The sequence below is a fragment of the Rhinolophus sinicus genome, linkage group LG07, assembly GCF_036562045.2.
Source record: "Rhinolophus sinicus isolate RSC01 linkage group LG07, ASM3656204v1, whole genome shotgun sequence".
NCBI lineage: Eukaryota > Metazoa > Chordata > Mammalia > Chiroptera > Rhinolophidae > Rhinolophus > Rhinolophus sinicus.
This window is the reverse complement of record NC_133757.1, coordinates 63317185-63334631: the sequence shown is the minus strand read 5'-3', so window position 1 is coordinate 63334631 and position 17447 is coordinate 63317185. Positions and strand designations below refer to the sequence as shown.

At 44.1% G+C, this 17447-nt stretch overlaps 1 protein-coding gene across 4 annotated transcripts in view; it reads right to left on the bottom strand.

Annotated features, from left to right (window-relative positions):
* WDFY4 (WDFY family member 4) overlaps window positions 1–17447 on the bottom strand; it is a 324112-nt gene that overhangs the window by 10255 nt on the left and 296410 nt on the right. For 3 of the 4 annotated variants that reach the window (XM_074337248.1, XM_019730128.2, XM_074337249.1), the window contains 4 exons: window positions 7725–7937; window positions 5209–5356; window positions 3946–4130; window positions 2967–3125 (listed from right to left, as the gene is read on the bottom strand). In XM_074337248.1, the coding sequence (XP_074193349.1) occupies window positions 2967–3125; window positions 3946–4130; window positions 5209–5356; window positions 7725–7937 (705 nt within the window). The remainder of the gene's footprint in view (window positions 1–2966; window positions 3126–3945; window positions 4131–5208; window positions 5357–7724; window positions 7938–17447) is intronic. The other variant, XM_074337250.1, reaches the window with a different exon arrangement.

The following is a 17447-nucleotide window of genomic DNA, read 5'->3' as shown; positions in this document are numbered from 1 at the left end:
GACAGCCTGCTTGGCCAAATGCTACTGGCAACGGTGTGGTTTCCATCATAACAGTCCCAGAGGCTCCCGGTAAGCCTGATCTGAGAGCTACTGTACACACAGGTGCCTTTCGCCCCTGGAATCAGCCAGAGAAGGGTCCTGATGATGAGCAGCCTGGCTCACCTACCTAATGGTAAACCTCTACCTTCAGGACAGACTACTGCTCACTAACTTGGGTCACTGAGGCTGGGCGTCATTTGTCAAAACGGTCACTTTGCCTAATCACAGCAATGAAAAGTTCTGCTTCAGATTCCCGTTTGTCCTCAGTGTCCTCAGTGGAACCTAACGTGGCAACAACCAGATGGTGCTGGCATGGTTCTGGGTGTAACCCACGAAGGAAGATTCAGGTCATCTTGGGCGAATGGAAACTGTCTAAACGAATAGAGGAAAGCAGAAGATTCGACACGAGCTTTCTCATTTCTTCCCAGAATGAACTGTCTGATGACTAAGGCTCTAACCACAGGGCACATGGTGACTCCCAAGAATGCAGGCGAGGGGCCTGGGAGTCAGGGCTGGGGGTTCAGAGAAAGAAGCTCCGAGTTCCAGCACCTGTGCCTCCTGTCCGTTAATGGAGCTATGTCTGCTACTCCCTGCAGGGGAAGCACTGGGGACCAGAGGACCAGTCTGCAGCCCTGGGCATCAGGTGCTTGTGGCCTAAACTAAAGCACCAGGGGGCAGTCAGCATCTGAAAGGCCTGGGAAATCAGACAAGGGGGACAGCAGTTTCAAATGTCTTCTTAACCAGCTCTTTTGTTTCTCAGAATAATACCTCTCTATGTGGCCAGCAAAAATAACTTCATTATATCATCTTATACCCAACTAAAGTAGCAAAAATAAAATAAAAACCTCTGAAAATAATTCTTCATGTTGGATATGGTGTGGTGAGATGGGTCCTCCCAATGAAGTGATGGTGGCACCATAAAGCGATAGAGCCATTATAGAAAGCATTATGTCACCACTCCATAATTCTACTTCTTAAACTTTATTTTAGGGAAACAACTAATCAGAAGCAAGCAGCAATCTATATAGGATGTTTTCCACTGCACTATTTAAAATAGTTAAAACTTGGAAGCAATATAATTGTTTAGTTTTTGAAGAAACAGTTTATGAAACTGCGCTGACATAATAAAACAATTGAAATGTGATTTTATGGAAATGAAATAATATAGAACAATTTAAATGTAAATTATAGAGAATGTAGAAAAGCAGAAACAATTTGATAGGCTGGTGAAAGAATAAACATATCTACACGACGATCAGAATGGCATAAACATGTATGTCTGGGGTGTTAATATGAAACAATGAAAACTTTCATAGGGATTATAGAGTGAATTTGAAGTGAGTTTGAAATTTATCTTTAATGTTGTAATATCTTTTAAAATAAAATACTTTCAAAAACTGTTTATGAAGCTATTTAATGATGACTTATCTGTCTACAAGTTGGGGACAGGCCCTCCTCACTGAGCAGCTGGTGGTCTGGGGGATCCCCCAAGCCATGTCAGCCTCTGTAGGTAAATGATAAAGGTTTTTATTTTGCCTAGGGTATAAGAGCATGTGGAATCTCCATTCCTTTTCCTCTTGATTTGGAGCATGGAGAGATGATAAATTGAATTTGTATGCCGTCAGTACGAGGCTTTGATGAAGCATCACCACTACTGAACAGAACCTTGGAGCAGCAGTGGGAGGGCCCTTTCTCCAGCTCACAAAGTCTGGTTTTGGCGTCAGGCTGGACCTCGCACTATCCCCAGAGTGAACCCTGGGAAAGCGGGGCACCCTACAGAATAAAGCAGTCTCTTCACTCAGGTCCAAAATAAAAACCCAGCCCCCTGACACAGCAATTGATGGACAGGAGCAACATGGCGAGGCAGGAGCTCCAAGCCTGGCTTTGGAGGACTTCTCTGAGAGTCTGGGGAAGACAGACTGCACTTGACCTACACAGCTGCCTCCCCACAAGTGCCACCACCTCTGCAGAACTAATCAGCTCCCTTATGTTTACGAGTGCCACTGCACACCACATGTGTGCTGGGGTGGCTGGGAAACACCCAGAGAAACCCAGTATCGGTTCCAGTGAAATAGGTTCAGTTTTGGAAATCTGGTCGGTGGTGAGTTTTATATGACTAATTTTGTTTCTTGTTATTTTGGGGTTATATGACTAACTACAAAACAGATGTAAAAAGAAATTGCATTTAGAGTTGGAAGTGTCCCCTCATGATATTCTTGGGCAAGTTCAGGGGTGCATAGGGAGAAAGCATGGGGTTTAAAGTTAGACAAACCTAGATTAAAATGCGAACTCGATATTTCGGAGCCTCCGTTCTGAAAGGGGGCTAATAATATCTGCTTTACAAGATTAGATTAAGTGCAGAGTCTTCAGTAAACAGTGACTAGCCCCGTTTGTCACCACGAGCAGCAGCGAGGCGGGACCAGCGGCGGCATCTGCCCGCCCCAGCTTCGCTCTGCTCCTGCACAACCTCTCCTGCTCTGAAACTGTCTTTCATCTCCTGGCTGTGTGATTTGGAATGAATCATTTAACTAACTTCCTTGCACCTTTTATCTCTCCAATAAAGTAGGGATGATAACAGTCCCTATTTTATAGGGCTGTTGAGAAGGTAAAGGGAGGCCATCCACATAAAAGTGTCCATGGCAAATACTCAAACATGTTCTCTAGTTCCAGGAAACCAGCGTCACTGGCACTGATGTGGAAGTGACATCACTGATGTGTGGGTCCCCACGGAGGTACCTGCTCTGTACACTTGTTAAAGCCACCTGTGGGCATGAAATGGTGCTCTGAATGACACAGAGCCATATGCCACCCTCAGTGCCTCACTATGTTCTCTGTCTTGAGGTCAGAGAGGTGGGGCATGCTAGGACACTGTACCTGCCCGATGTACCACACCTACCCAAGCCACCCGGCTGCTGGACGCACCATACCTCCTTGAGGTGCAGGCCTCTTGGGCGGCCCTTAGCCATGCTGAGCTCCCATACACACACGACGGCGCTGGAGCCAGAGGTGACTATTGTTGTGGGGGATGGGCACACAGCACACAGACAGTGTCCCCAGGCAGCCAGGTTCTCAAATGTCATCAGGACCTGTGTAAGATAAGTAGGATGAGCGTGGGTACCAAAGCCAGCACAGGGCTGGGAGCCCAGGCCAGCATGACAGAGGGACACAGGCAGGTCCGGATGCCGCTGCCTGCCCATGAACTGTGAACATGTCACTTGTTCAGGAGCCTGGCCCTAGTGACAAAATCCAGGTCACCCCAGGCCTGTCCCCAAGGAGCTCATACTCTAACAGATGGGGAGAAACAAGCGAGCAAGCAGTTATGGGGACCCTGTGAAACTCCTGTGAGCACAATGAGAGCATGATGGGCAGTGGATTCATGCCACGCTATAGGATGGGGTGAAGGGTTAGTGGGAGGGGAGCAAAGGTAGGAAGGGAGGCAGGGAGGCGGCCAGGGCCACATCCAGAAGGTGAGAGAGCTGGATGGCTGAAAGCAGGGGTACAGGACGAGTAACCACATGGCTTGCTTCTGGCACCGTTGAATACTCAGTATGTGTTCTCTGAGACTAAGCCACGACCAGGGCTGGAGAAGCAACCCCCACCCACCCAGGACTTCGCACCCAGACTGAGAATCTGAGTGGGCTCAGTGCAGAGACCACTGTGGTGGTGACATCATGCACTGCTAAATTACTAACTTGACTCCTTGGAAAGTGGTTAGAGGCTTGGCCCACGAGGTCTCTTGGCACAGTCATACAAACCCTCTCACGCCCGGGCTAGGGCACAGACACGTGGGGGACGTGGGCCATGGGCGGCTGTGCCTGCCCTGGGCTCACCCATCTCTGGCCCACCTCTGCCCCAAGTGAGAGAAGCTGAGGCCCTGTGCTGAGCCTGCTCCCCGGGCCTGCTCACCTTATCAGAGCCGTAGTTGCCCAGGCAGCAGCTGAAGTCATCAAAGCCCCAGCTGAAGGTCCTGTTCCAGAGAGGAGGCAGCAGCACCTTATTCTTCTCCACCGCCAAGATGGTCTTCTCAGTGGGGACGATGTGGCCGATGGCACCTTTGGGGGACTCTGAGCCTAGAGAGAAAAGGTACATATCTGCTCCCCAGTCAGTATGGTGGAGCTCACATGGCAAAGCACAGCACCCACTTTATCTGGGCCCAGGCGGAGCTAGGGGCAGGCAAGTCAGACTTGGCAAAACACAGGCAGGGGCTGCTCGCCCCGGCACCTCTCACCCAGGCCTCACTCCAGGGGCCGCGTTAGACCCTGGCCCTGCGCTGGTCCCCTGGCCCTCAGTTCTTCCCCTAACTTAGCACATACATTCAGTGTGTGGCCATGCAGGTTTTCTGTGTCTCTTAAGGGCTCGTGGCAGGGGAGGAGGAGTGGAGGCTTGTAGGGCACAAAACCATAGGAGCCTTGGAGAGCTCTGTCCTCCCAGCCCCTCCCAGGCACCATATCTAACAGGACTGGGTGTGCCAAGGACACTATTCTTGAACTTCAAAGGGAAAAGACTGCAACAAATCTGATGTTATATTCCTTGGGATCAGAATGTTCCATGCAGTGGGATTTCCCAAAAGCAGTGCATGCCCCAGGGTGGCACAGACATCAGAATTCACACACACAGCTTCTCTAGGAAGTGTCAGGACTGGAACTCACACCCAGGCCATCTGCCCAGGGGACATGCTCTCGGCCACTGGCTACAGGCCCACCCAGGAGCTCAGGGGCAACAGTGGCATCAGGTACCAAGGACAGGAGGCTGAAACCCTCCCTTGGGAAACCTGGGACTTTCCTATTAGGCTTTGGAGGTGAGAAGAGGTGTGTGTGTGTGTGTGTGTGTGTGTGTGTGTGTGTGTGTGTGGAGAGAGAGAAAGACAAAGAGAGGGGTGTGTGTGCGTGTGTGTGCACATGAAAGAGAAGAGGTGTGTGTCTCAGACAGACACACAGACAGGTGGGTTTTCAGCAGTCAGGAGCTGACAGAGGTCGTCCTAGACACTTGACTCCTTGGAAAGTGGTCTGGACAGAGCAGGGGGCTCCCCAGATTCCTGCTGTGACTTGCGACACAGTCAGACACCAAGCCCCTGCCGAAGTCTATGCCCTTGAAGCTCCAGAGGAACACCAGTCACTGAAGGGACAACTGTGGGACAGGGAACGAAGCTAAGAATGGCAAGGTATTCACCTTTGACTGTGACGTGCGAGGGCCGCAAGGACTGCAGGCTGTGGGAAAAGGGCTGTGGGTGGCCGGGCAGGCTCGCAGGTGCGGAGACATCCTTTCCAGAGGAAGGCTTCCCTGCAGTGGTCCTGGCCGGGTGAGGTTTAGTAAAGAGCTGGAGAGGAGAGGGGACAGACACACACTGCACAGGTCATTAGGGGCAGACGGCCAGAGGAGTCGTCCCCATGCAAGTCTCAGCTGCCCCTCTGCTCTCGGTCATGCCCAGCTGGGCTTGCTCCTGACCTAGGTGAGCATAATCAGCATAAACAAAACCATCTAGTTCAACCCTCAGATGTTACAGGTAAGGGGCTTAGGGCTCAGAGAGGGGCGGCTACTTTCTCAGCGTCACAGTGCAGGACTGGCAGTCATACCCTTCCTGGCTGCCAAATTTGTCTTCTTCACCAAGTTGCATGGAGAAAGGATGACCTCAAGAGCTGTCTCTCATATCATGGGGTCGGAATGGCCATCTCCCCAACCCAGATCACATGTCTCTCTTCATTTGCTTAAGCTATTGTTCGTGTTTTCCATTTTCTTTACACTCTCTGCAGGCACATCCTGCAAAGAATTCTCTAATAGCATCCATTTAAATATTCTGAAGAGCGTGGGCAAACCCCATTAGCAGTAGCCTTTCTTATTTTCATTTTTCTTAGATCTCTAGTGTCAAATTGTCCCTAACACCAAACTTTTTGCATAGCTGGGCAAAGCATGAAGTGCAAAGCCACGTGGACTCCTTGCTGCTGAGCCAGAGGCCAGCTCCAGCCCTCCACCATCCCCAGCCCTCCTGACTGTCCCATGCTGGGCTTCTTTCTCCAGCCAGGGGGCATATTTCTGGGTACCCTGAGCGGGTGGGGAGGTGGAAGGTCAGCAGGCAGCTGGGGGAGTCAGAGCAGCCTTGGCTGTTGCAGCTCTCCATCAGATGCTGAACCATCGAGTAAAGATGGGTGGGTGATCGTTGGAAACAGAAGTCAGAACGAACATTAAATAAGTACCATTCTTTCCCCACAGCAGAATGCTGAAGCCCCGGGTCCCTGTTACACTCCATCGGGAACAGTTTTGATGGGACAGTGCACAGCCCTGAAACATTTTAATCTTATCTTCAGGCTGGGACTGCATGAAGAATTCTAATTCTGATAATTATTTAGAAATGTTTTTCAAAGCTCACACAAAACATCATGAAGTAAAATCAGAATCTAAAATTGTGTGTGCTCCACAATCACACAGATGTAAAAACATTTTTGCAGTGGGCAAGGACTGTGAGTGTATAACACAGGACACAGCCGGAAGGTGTCGGCTGCTCTTCTGAAGTATTTAAGTGCTTTATTTGTATTATTATTATTATTTTTTTTTTTAATGAAAGAAATGAGACCATTAGGATACTCAAGCTTCTTTCCTAAAATTCTCTCCTTTCTACAAAGCCTTCCCTGGGCAAACCCACATTTGGAGGTGCCATCCATTTTTCCAGTCCCCGTCAGGCCTTTTCACATTTCCCTTACTGGGAGCTGGGCAAACACGAGCCTGCCACGTAAGACCAGGCAGAAAAGATGTTGCTAGTTTTGCACTGACCGAGATGAGCCTGTCCAGTCCTCACGGTGACATGTGGGGAGGGCCATTGCCCAGGGTGGTTCTGGAACTGGCTGGGCTTCTGCACTCCTTTCCCAGGGTGACTCCTGACTGCCAGGCCGGGACCCCAGATGGCTGCTCAGGGGCAAAACTTCTCTACATTGAACTGAAGTGTGAGATCAAGAGAGCTACACTCAATTAATAAACAGCAAACTCTGCACACCATTCGTCAGGGTGTGCCACCTGACTATCCTGGTGGCGGATGGAGCCAACGGAGAAAAAGGCTCATGTGCGATCCCTGCCATTTCACCGGGGCCAGGAGGCAGGACTGAGATGCCCTCAGCGCGGTGACAATGTGACACGGGCTGTAGAGCCGTCCAGATGGAGCTAGAGCTCTGCCTCTCACCTGCTAATGCTGCAATAGTAGGCAAACTATTCATGTAGCCACTCTGAGCCTCCGTTTCCTCATCTGTAAAAGAATAATTCCTGTACACAGAGCTTATAAGAGGGCTCAGTGAAGTAATCACACTGCTAACTAACATTTGTTGAGTGCTAATCATATTTCAGGCACTTCTGAGCCCTGATGTCTTAACTCATCGGACCTTCACAACAACCCTAGAGTGTAGATACATGTAAAGAACTAAGTCCTGTGAATTATCACAGTGTCTATCATATACATCACAGATGAATGCGGCCTTCATCCTTATCATTAATGGCGTCTTCACCACCGGTGTCATCATCAGCATCACGTGAGGGTGAAGCCTTGACATTGAAGGCACAGGAAGATGATCAGAGATGATTTGGCCTCTCTAGCCCTCTTTCTTGCTCCCATCCCAGGACATATGTCCTCACTCTCTCCCTCCCAAGCTCACACTGCATACACTGTGTTGAGAAAGGAAGACAAAGGACGTGGCACGCTGTACCTGTTTGGGCACCTGTCCAAAGTTGCTGACAAACCCCAGGATGGTGTTTCTGATCAGGGGGTCACCGATACTGCTGAGGTCTATTTTGTCGCCATAGAAGTAGGGGTGGAAGGTATTCACAGCCTCCACTGCGGCCGGTCCCTGCTGCTTGTACCCAAAAATGAGGTCTATCCAGTGGTGGAGGTTGGCACTGACAAAGTCACATTCCAAAGCCTGGAAAAAAAATCCAAAGAGCATGAAAAGTGCAGGCCTCTCGGAGACGTGTGTCCTCGCTGCACAGACCAGGAGAGGCCCGTGGTTCAGGATGCGGCTCTGCACAGGACACGGGGGACGTTTCCCTGTGCTTGGTGAGCTCCGACGGGGCAGCTGTGCAGGCCACCCAAGGACCACCCAATTCCTGCCTCCAGCTAGTGGCAAAACACAACTGACCATTCCCACCAACCCAGCTCATCCCTCCACAAAATAACCATGAGGATCCCAATATCTATGTCATGCAGGTGTGGGGAGTGATAGCTAAATGGAAGAGACCAGACTGAAAATGAAGTCTTGGGGCCCTGCTGAGATCTGACATAGGAAGAGGGGAGAGCTGATTCTGACCAGAGAACGTCAGGGGCTCAGACACTAAGTGTTGCAGTTAAGAGAACATGCTCTGGAGAGGATTGGACCCCAGCACTGCCATTTACATTCCTTAATATCTCTGTTCTTCACTTTCTCCATCTGCAAAATAGGGACAGTAATTGCACCTCTGTGGGTTTATGTGCAGATGAGCTGTGTCCGTGGCTGATCTCCATGTAGTATTAACTACGGTGAGTACACTGGATACCCACTAAGTACCGGGCATGGCTTGGGATTTTCTGCTCGTTGTCTCTGCCCATGCACCACCGTTTGCTGGCAGGTATGAGTACTCCACTTCTGGGATGACAGGCTCACAGGTGCTTTTTAAACTACTATCCTAGCCCCCAACTTTTAGGCCTCAGAACTCCACAGGGGACAGCTAGTCCCTCTGAGCAGATCTCACTTCACTTAGAAATTACTGACATCCGGGTCTGGGTCTCTTTCTAACTCATCCCTGGAAGGGAGAGGACAGAACCTGCCTTTGAGGTGCAGCTCAGTCCCAGGCAATGTGAGCTCTCCTGACGGGCCCCTCTGTTCAGTCTAGGCCATACAGTGGGCAAGGGCATTTCATCCATGCACCTCAGGGGCACATGTGATGCCCTTGAGGGATATTTTGACCACATGCAGGCTCTCTGTCCCCAGGTAGGAAGGCAGGAGGTGTTCCAGACTTAGCCACAGAGCCTTGCTCTGAGTTTGCAGCCTCTAAGTGGGACCTAAGCGCCACCCTTCTCAGGAACAGAGCTCCCACTGGGAGCCAGCAACATCTGCCCCTAACTAAAGGTGACATCTAACAGGAAACAGAAAGAATGTAGCCTAGGAGTCCAAATATGATCCATCCTTCATGGACACAGCCCAGATGGATGGTGCTGGCTGAGACTAAAGCACCCAGGTTGGCAGTATGTACAAGAGCAAGAGAAAACGTAGTGTTTAGATGCGCCATTTACCTGAAAGATGGTACCTGTCTCTGCTGAGCAGAGCCCAAGATTTGCTATGACCATCCTTAGTGATTTCAGTCTTTCACCTCTCAGTTTCTTAAGCTTCACTTCTGCAATGACTTTTGCTTCCATTCTACCTGAAGTCACCCACTCTCACAGACACACCTTAACCCTGGCAGTATCTATAACTGCTCTATTTTCAAAATTATTCATTCAAATAACCCAGTTGGTGAAAGCCACACCCTCACTTTGCTGGTTCTTTACCTACTTCCTACTATTCTTCCATCTTATTGGTACTTCCAGGACCCTCACCCCTTCACTTGTTTCAGTTGTTAATCTATCAATACTCTTCTGTCTTTTGCCACACTCTGATCCAGCTTAGATTTAGTGGGTCATCATTTCAATAGCACTATGGCCAATATCTCTTGTTATGTTTTTCAATTATGTGTACTTCTGTCTTTTCACAGCACTCTGAGAAAACTCAAATATTTTCTGTGTTTATGCCAACACCAGAGGTCCTGGAGAACATTACACAAGGGGGAAAATTGATTATGCAATAATTTTTGGTCACCAATCTCAGATGGACACTGAGTATTGCCAGAACACCTAGATATGTTTTTCTGGACAGCTCATACATAATTGTTCCATATGACTTTCACATTTCCTGCACTCTCCTCAACTCTGACCCTCTCCTACTGTCCACTCTCAGCAGTTGACCATACCTCCTACTTTACAGAGAAAAATACAAGCCAATTAGGAGCTCCTACATCTTCCTGAAAACACATATAAACTTACCTTCATTTGCCACTCCCTGACCTCCTTTCCTCCTATTTAAGTCAAGAAGCTGTCCTACCTCTTACAAAAAGCTAACCCTCTACCTTTGTTTTGGATTCCAGCTTTCTTAAGAATTTATTAATCCTTCTCTTGTACATCCAACTTCTTTTTCCGACTGTCTCTTAAATATGCTTACTAAAAATTTAAAAAGAATGCCATAACATTTCCTTAACCTCACATCTCCTCCAGGAACTATTATTCTCTTTTTCACAATCAGAATTTTTGTTACCCATCCTCACCATCTCCATTTCCTTATCATTATTCACTTCCTTTATTTTTTTTATATATGTATTTGAGTTATTGTCTAGTGTCCTTCTATTTCAAGATGAAGAACTCCCTTTAGTATTTCTTGTAGGTCAGGTCTGCTGGTGATAAATTCTCTGTTTCATTTATCTGGGAATGTCTTAATAAATTTTTTCTTCAGTTCTGAGGGATACTCTTTCTGGATATAGAATTCATGGTTGACAGTCTTTCAGGACTTTGAGTATGTCATACAACTGCCTTCTGGCCTACATGGTTTCTGATAAAATATTAACTATTAATCTTATTGAAGATATACTTTAGGTGATGACTTGCTTCTCTCTTATTGCTTTCAAAATTCTTCTATTGACTTTATCTCTTGACAGTTTGATTTTGTTGTGTCTGGGTATAGATATATTTGAGTTTATCCTTCTAAGATTTTCTTAAGTGTCTTGGATGTATAAATTAACATTTTGCATCAAATTTGGGATTTTAAAAATATTATTCCTTCAAATATTCTTTCTGTCCCTTTCTCTCTCTCTCCTTTCCTTCTAGTATTTCTCTTATGTATATGTTGGTATGCTTGGTGTTGTCATACAGGGCTCTAGGGTCTTTTCATTTTTCTTCATTAATTTTTCTTTTTGTGCCTCAGACTTGATAATCTCAATTGATTTATCTTTCAAGTTTGCTGATTCTCTCTTCTGCCTGCTCAAACCTGCTATTAATTCCCTTTACTGAACTTTTAATTTCAGTTAATGTACTTTTCAGCTCCATAATTTCTATTTTGGTTCCTTTCCACAATTTTTATCTCTTTATTGATAGTCTCTATGGGTAAGATATCATTATCATACCATCCTTTAATTCTTTAACCATGGTTTTATTTAGTTCTTTGAACATATTTACAATAATTGGTTTAAAGTATTTGTTTAGTAAGTCCATCCAAAGTTTGAGGTTTCTTAGGTATAATTTTTATTGACTGTTTCCCCACCACCTTTGCATGGTCCATACTTTTTTCTTTTTTTTCACTTTATTGGGATGACAATTGTTAGTAAAATTACATAGATTTCAGGTGTACAATTCTGTATTACATCATCTATAAATCCCATTGTGTGTTCACCACCCAGAGTCAGTTCTCCTTCCATCACCATATATTTGATCCCCCTTACCCTCATCTCCCACCCCCCACACCCCTTACCTTCTGGTAACCATTAAACTATAGTCTGTGCCTATGAGTATTTGCTTCTCATTTGTTTGTCTTGTTCTTTTGTTGTTTTTGGTTTATATATCACATATAAGTGAAATCATATGGTTCTCTGCTTTTTCTGTCTGACTTATTTCGCTTAGCATCATACTCTCAAGATCCATCCATGTTGTCACAAATGTTCCTATATCATCTTTTCTTACCACCAAATAGTATTCCATTGTGTATATATACCACAACTTCTTTATCCATTCATCTATCGAAGGACATTTTGGTTGTTTCCATGTCTTGGCCACCGTAAACAAAGCTGCAATGAACATTGGAGCACACGTGTCTTTATGTATAAATGTTTTCAGATTTTTTGGGTAGATACCCAGGAGAGGGATTGCTGGGTCATATGGTAATTCTATTCGTAATTTTTTGAGGAACCTCCACACTGCCTTCCATAACGGCTGCACCAGTCTGCATTCCCACCAACAGTGTATGAGGGTTCCTTTTCTCCACAGCCTCTCCAACACGTGTTACTATTTGTCTTGTTGATGATAGCCATTCTGACTGGGGTGAGGTGATATCTCATTGTGGTTTTTATTTGCATTTCTCTGATGATTAGTGATGTTGAGCATTTTTTCATATGTCTATTTGCCATTTGTATGTCCTCTTTGGAGAAATGTCTCTTCAGGTGCTCTGCCCATTTTTCAATTGGGTTGTTTGTTTTTTAGTTGTTGAGTTTCTTGTATATTTTGGATATTAGCCCCTTATCGGAGGCACTGTTTGCAAAAATCCTCTCCCATTCAGTTGGTGGCCTCTTTATTTTGTCGATGGTTTCCTTTGCTGTGCAGAATCTTTTAAGTTTCATATAGTCCCATTCATTTATTTTAGCTTTTACTTCCATTGCCTTTGGAGTCAAATTCATAAAATGCTCTTTGAACCCAAGGTCCATAAGTTTAGTACCTATGTTTTCTTCTATGCAGTTTATTGTGTCAGGTCTTATGCTTAAGTCTTTGATCCATTTTGAATTAATTTTGGTACATGGTGACAGATAGCAGTCCAGTTTCATTCTTTTGCACGTGGCTATCCAATTCTCCCAGCACCATTTATTGAAGAGGCTGTCTTTCCTCCATTGCATGTTTTTAGCTTCTTTGTCAAAAATTATCTGTCCATATTTATGTGGTTTTATTTCTGGGTTCTCAATTCTATTCCATTGGTCTATGTGTCTGTTTTTCTGCCAATACCATGCTGTTTTGATTATTGTAGCCCTGTAGTACAAGCTAAAGCCAGGGAGTGTGATACCTCCATTATTGTTCTTTTCTCTTAAGATTGCTTTGGCTATTCGGGGTCTTTGGTGGTTCCAAACATATCTGATGATTTTTTGTTCTATTTCTTTAAAAAATGCCATTGGGATTTTGATGGGGATTGCATTAAATCTGTATATTGCTTTGGGTAATATGGGCATTTTAACTATGTTGATTCTCCCAATCCATGAGCATGGAATGTCTTTCCATTTTTTTGTGTCTTCTTCAATTCCTTTCAAAAATGTCTTACAGTCTTCAGCATATAGGTCCTTCACATCCTTGGTTAGGTTTATTCCTAGGTATTTTACTCTTTTTGCTGCAATTGCAAAAGGAATTTTTTTTTGTATTTCTTTTTCTGACATTTCATTGTTAGTATATAGGAATGCAATAGACTTTTGTACGTTGATTTTGTAGCCAATAACTTTACTGTATTCGTTGATTGTTTCTAATAGCTTTTTGGTGGAGTCTTTAGGATTTTCTATATATAGCATCATGTCACCTGCAAAGAATGATAATTTAACTTCTTAATTCACAATTTGGATGCCTTTTATTTCTTTCTCTGGCCTGATTGCTCTGGCAAGGACTTTCAACACTATGTTGAAAAGCAGAGGTGACAGGGGAGAGCCCTGTCGTGTTCCTGAACGTAGAGCAGAGGGCTTCAGTTTTTCACCATTAAGTATGAGATTAGCAGAGGGCTTGTCATATATGGCCTTTATTATGTTAAGGTATTTTCCTTCTATACCTATCTTATTAAGTGTTTTAATCATAAATGGATGTTGTATCTTGTCAAATGCTTTTTCTGCATCAATTGATATATGCACATGATTTTTGTCCTTTATTTTGTTTATGTGATATATCACATTGGTGGATTTGCGGATGTTGAACCATCCTTGTGTCCTGGGGATGAACCCCACTTGGTCGTGATGAATAATCTTTTTAATGCATTGTTGTATTCGATTTGCAAGAATTTTGTGTAGGATTTTTGCATCTGTATTCATCAGAGATATTGGTCTGTACTTTTCTTTTTTTGTGTTTTCCTACCAGGTTTTGTATCAGGGTAATATTGGCCTCATAAAATGAGTTAGGGAGTACTGTCTCTTCAATTTTTTGGAAGAGTTTGTGCAGGATTGGTATTAGATCCTCTTTCAAGGTTTGGTAGAATTCACTAGTGAAGCCATCTGGTCTCAGACTTTTGCTTTTGGGAGGTTTTGGATGACTGATTCAATTTCGTTACTGGTGATCGGTCTGTTTAGATTTTCCAGTTCTTCATGGTTCAGCCTTGGAAGGCTATATGTGCTAAGAACTTGTCCATTTCTTCTAGGTTATTGAATTTGGTGGCATATAGTCCTTCATAGTATTCTTGGATGATCCTTTGTATTTCTGTGCTGTCCGTGATAACTTCCCTGTTTTCGTTTCTGATTTTGTTAATTAGTGTCTTCTCTCTTACTGTCTTAGTGAGTCTAGCCAAGGGTTTGTCAATTATGTTAATCTTTTCAAAGAACCAGCTGTTTGTCACATTAATTTTTCTATTGTCTTTTTGTTCTCTATTTCATTTAGTTCTGCTCTGATTTTTGTTATTTCCTTTCTTCTGCTGACCTTGGGTTTCATTTGTTCTTCTTTTTCTAGTTCTTTAAGGTGTAACATTAGGTTATTTATTTGGGATTTTTCTGGTTTCTTGAGATAGACCTGTAATGATATAAATTTCCCTCTTAAAAATGCTTTCTCTGCATCCCAAAAATTTTGGTAGGATGTATTTTCATTGTCATTTGTTTCTGTGTATCTTTTGATCTATCCTCTAATTTCTTCTTTGACCCAGTCATTCTTTAAAAATATGTTGTTTAATCTCCATGTGTTTGTGTTTTTTCCTGCTTTCTTTTTGCAGTTGATATCCAATTTCAAAGCCTTGTGATCAGAGAATATGCTTGGTATGATTTCAATCTTCTTAAATTTGCTGAGGCTGATTTTATGTCCCAATATATGGTCTATCCTTGAGAATGTTCCATGTACACTAGAAAAGAATGTATAGTCTGATGTTTTAGGATGAAGTGCTCTATAAATGTCAATTATGTCCATTTCATCTAATGTGTCATTTAGGGCTGCTTTTTTGTTATTTATTTTCTGTTTGGATGATCTATCCAGAGCTGTCAATGATGTATTTAAGTCTCCTAGTATAATTCTGTTTTGGTCAATTTCTCCCTTTAGTTCTGTTAGTAGTTGCATGGTATATTTCGGTGCTCCCTGATTGGGGGCATAAATATTGATGACTGTTATGTCTTCTTGTTGTATAGTCCCCTTTACCATTATGAAATGTCCATCTTTGTCTCTTGTTATCTTTTTCACCCTGAAGTCTGTTTCATCTGATATCATTATGGCTACACCTGATTTTCTCTGGGTACCATTTGCTTGGAGTGTCAATTTCCACCCTTTCACTTTGAGTCTATGCTTGTCCTTGTAGCTGAGATGTGTCTCTTGGAGACAGCATATGGTTGGGTTTAGTTTTTTGATCCAATCTGCTACTCTGTGCCTTTTTATTGGTGAGTTCAGTCCATTTACATTTAGGGTGATTATTGATATGTGAGGATTTCCTGTCATTCTATCTTTAGTTTTCTGGTAAGGCTGTGTCTCCATTATTTCTTTGCCTTTTTGTTGTTGTCTATTATTTCTGTGTGGTGGTATTCTATGATGTTTCCCTCTGTTTCTTCTTTTATTACAGTATATATTTCAGTTTTGGATTTTTTTGAGTGGTTACCCTTAAGTTTATGTAAAAGAAAGTTTGATATTTAGAGTATTCCATTTTCTTCTGTACTCTTAATTTCTCCATTACCATATTCCAGTTCAAGCCTTTACTCACCATTTTTATGTTTTGGTTGCCACAAATTGTCCCTGTTGATGGTGGTCGAATAGCCTCCATTAATATTTCTTGTAGTGCAGGTCATGTATTAGAAAATTCCCTCAGCTTCTGTATGTCTGGAAAGGTCTTTATACCTCCTTCATATCTAAAGGATATCTTTGCTGGATATATTATTCTTGGCTCATAATTTCTCTCTTTCAATAGTTTGAATATTTGGTTCCACTCCCTCCTGGCTTGTAGAGTTTCTGCTGAAAAATCTGATGATATTCTAATGGGCTTTCCTTTGTAGGTTACCGTCTTCTTTTTCCTGGCTGCCTTGAGGAGTCTTTCTTTGTCATTGGTTTCAGACAGCTTCAATACAATGTGCCTTGGAGAAGGCATGTTGGGATTGAGGTAATTAGGTGTTCTATTTGCTTCTTGGATTTGAGGATCCAGTTCTGTTCACAAGTTTGGGAAGTTCTCATCGACGATTTGTTTGAATATATTCTCTGTTCCCTTCTCTCTTTCTTCTCCTTCTGGTATGCCCATTATTCTTATATTGCTCTTTCTGATGGAGTCAGAAAGTTCTTGTAGAGTTCTTTCATTTCTTTTAAGTTTCAAGTCTCTTTCTTCTCCCATCCTTGTAATTTCCAGGTTTCTATCTTCGATGTCACTGATTCTTTCTTCCATCTGGTCAACTCTACTACCTAAGCTGGTTGTTTCATTCTTACTGTCTTCTATTGAGTTCTTATTCTCCAGAAATTCTATTTGGTTCTTTTTTTAAATTTCAATCTCTTTCGTAAAATGTTCGTGTTGTTCTTTGATTGTGTTTCTGAGTTCATTAAACTGCTTTTCTGTGTTTTCTTGCATCTCGTTGAGGTTTTTCAGAACTGCAATCTTGAATTCTCTGTCATTTAAATCACATATTTCCATATCTTTAAGTTCCTTTTCTGGAGACTTTTCACTTTCTTTCTGAGCTGTCTTGTTGCCTTAGTTTTCATGGCAATTACGGATTTATTATTTATCTTCCTAGACATCTACAGGAGTGGCTTCTGCAACAGGTTGATAGGAAGAGGTCTTTCTTTTGTTTTCCAGTACTTGTTGGTAGAATGTTTTATATTCTCTCCGACTTCAGCATTTTTTTCTCTCTCACATGGTAATGCTATGTTTTCTCTGCACTATTCCAGCTTCTCACACAATGGGGGGATTCCCTGAGAGATGGGCTTCCCCTCTGTTAATAGTTCACCTGGGTCACAGGGCGCAGTTTCCGTGTGGGTATGCAGAGAGCTTTTGAAGTTCCAAAGCTCTTCCTACACCAGATTCAGAGCCTGTCTGTTTCAGCAGTTTTGTTTACTCCTGCAGGGATCCGCCCAGATAGGTGGGGCCAGGGGCGGGGTGAGTTGTGAGAGGTGGCCCAGAGCAATGGCGGCGACCACCACCACAGCCGGTCCTGCTTCCACAGCTCCCTCTCCTTTGCCGGAACTAGTTGGGCTGTTAATCTGTGTCTGCAGTCTACAGTTCTCAAAACAGCAAATATTCTGTTCTTTTGATCTGACACTGCTACTGTTCCACTTCTAGCTCCGGGCAGGTGGGGGCGGGGAGAGCTCTGGGAGGGTAGGGAGGGGGTGGCTCGTCTCAGTGCCTGAGGCTCTGTTCTCTGCTCGGCAGTGAGGGCTTAAACCATGTTTTCAGCCTTCTTCCCTCAGTCTTTTCTCCAAGGTCTCTGCCGTGAACGTTGGGTTCAGCCGTGTTATATGCTGTCCCCTCAGCCCTGTG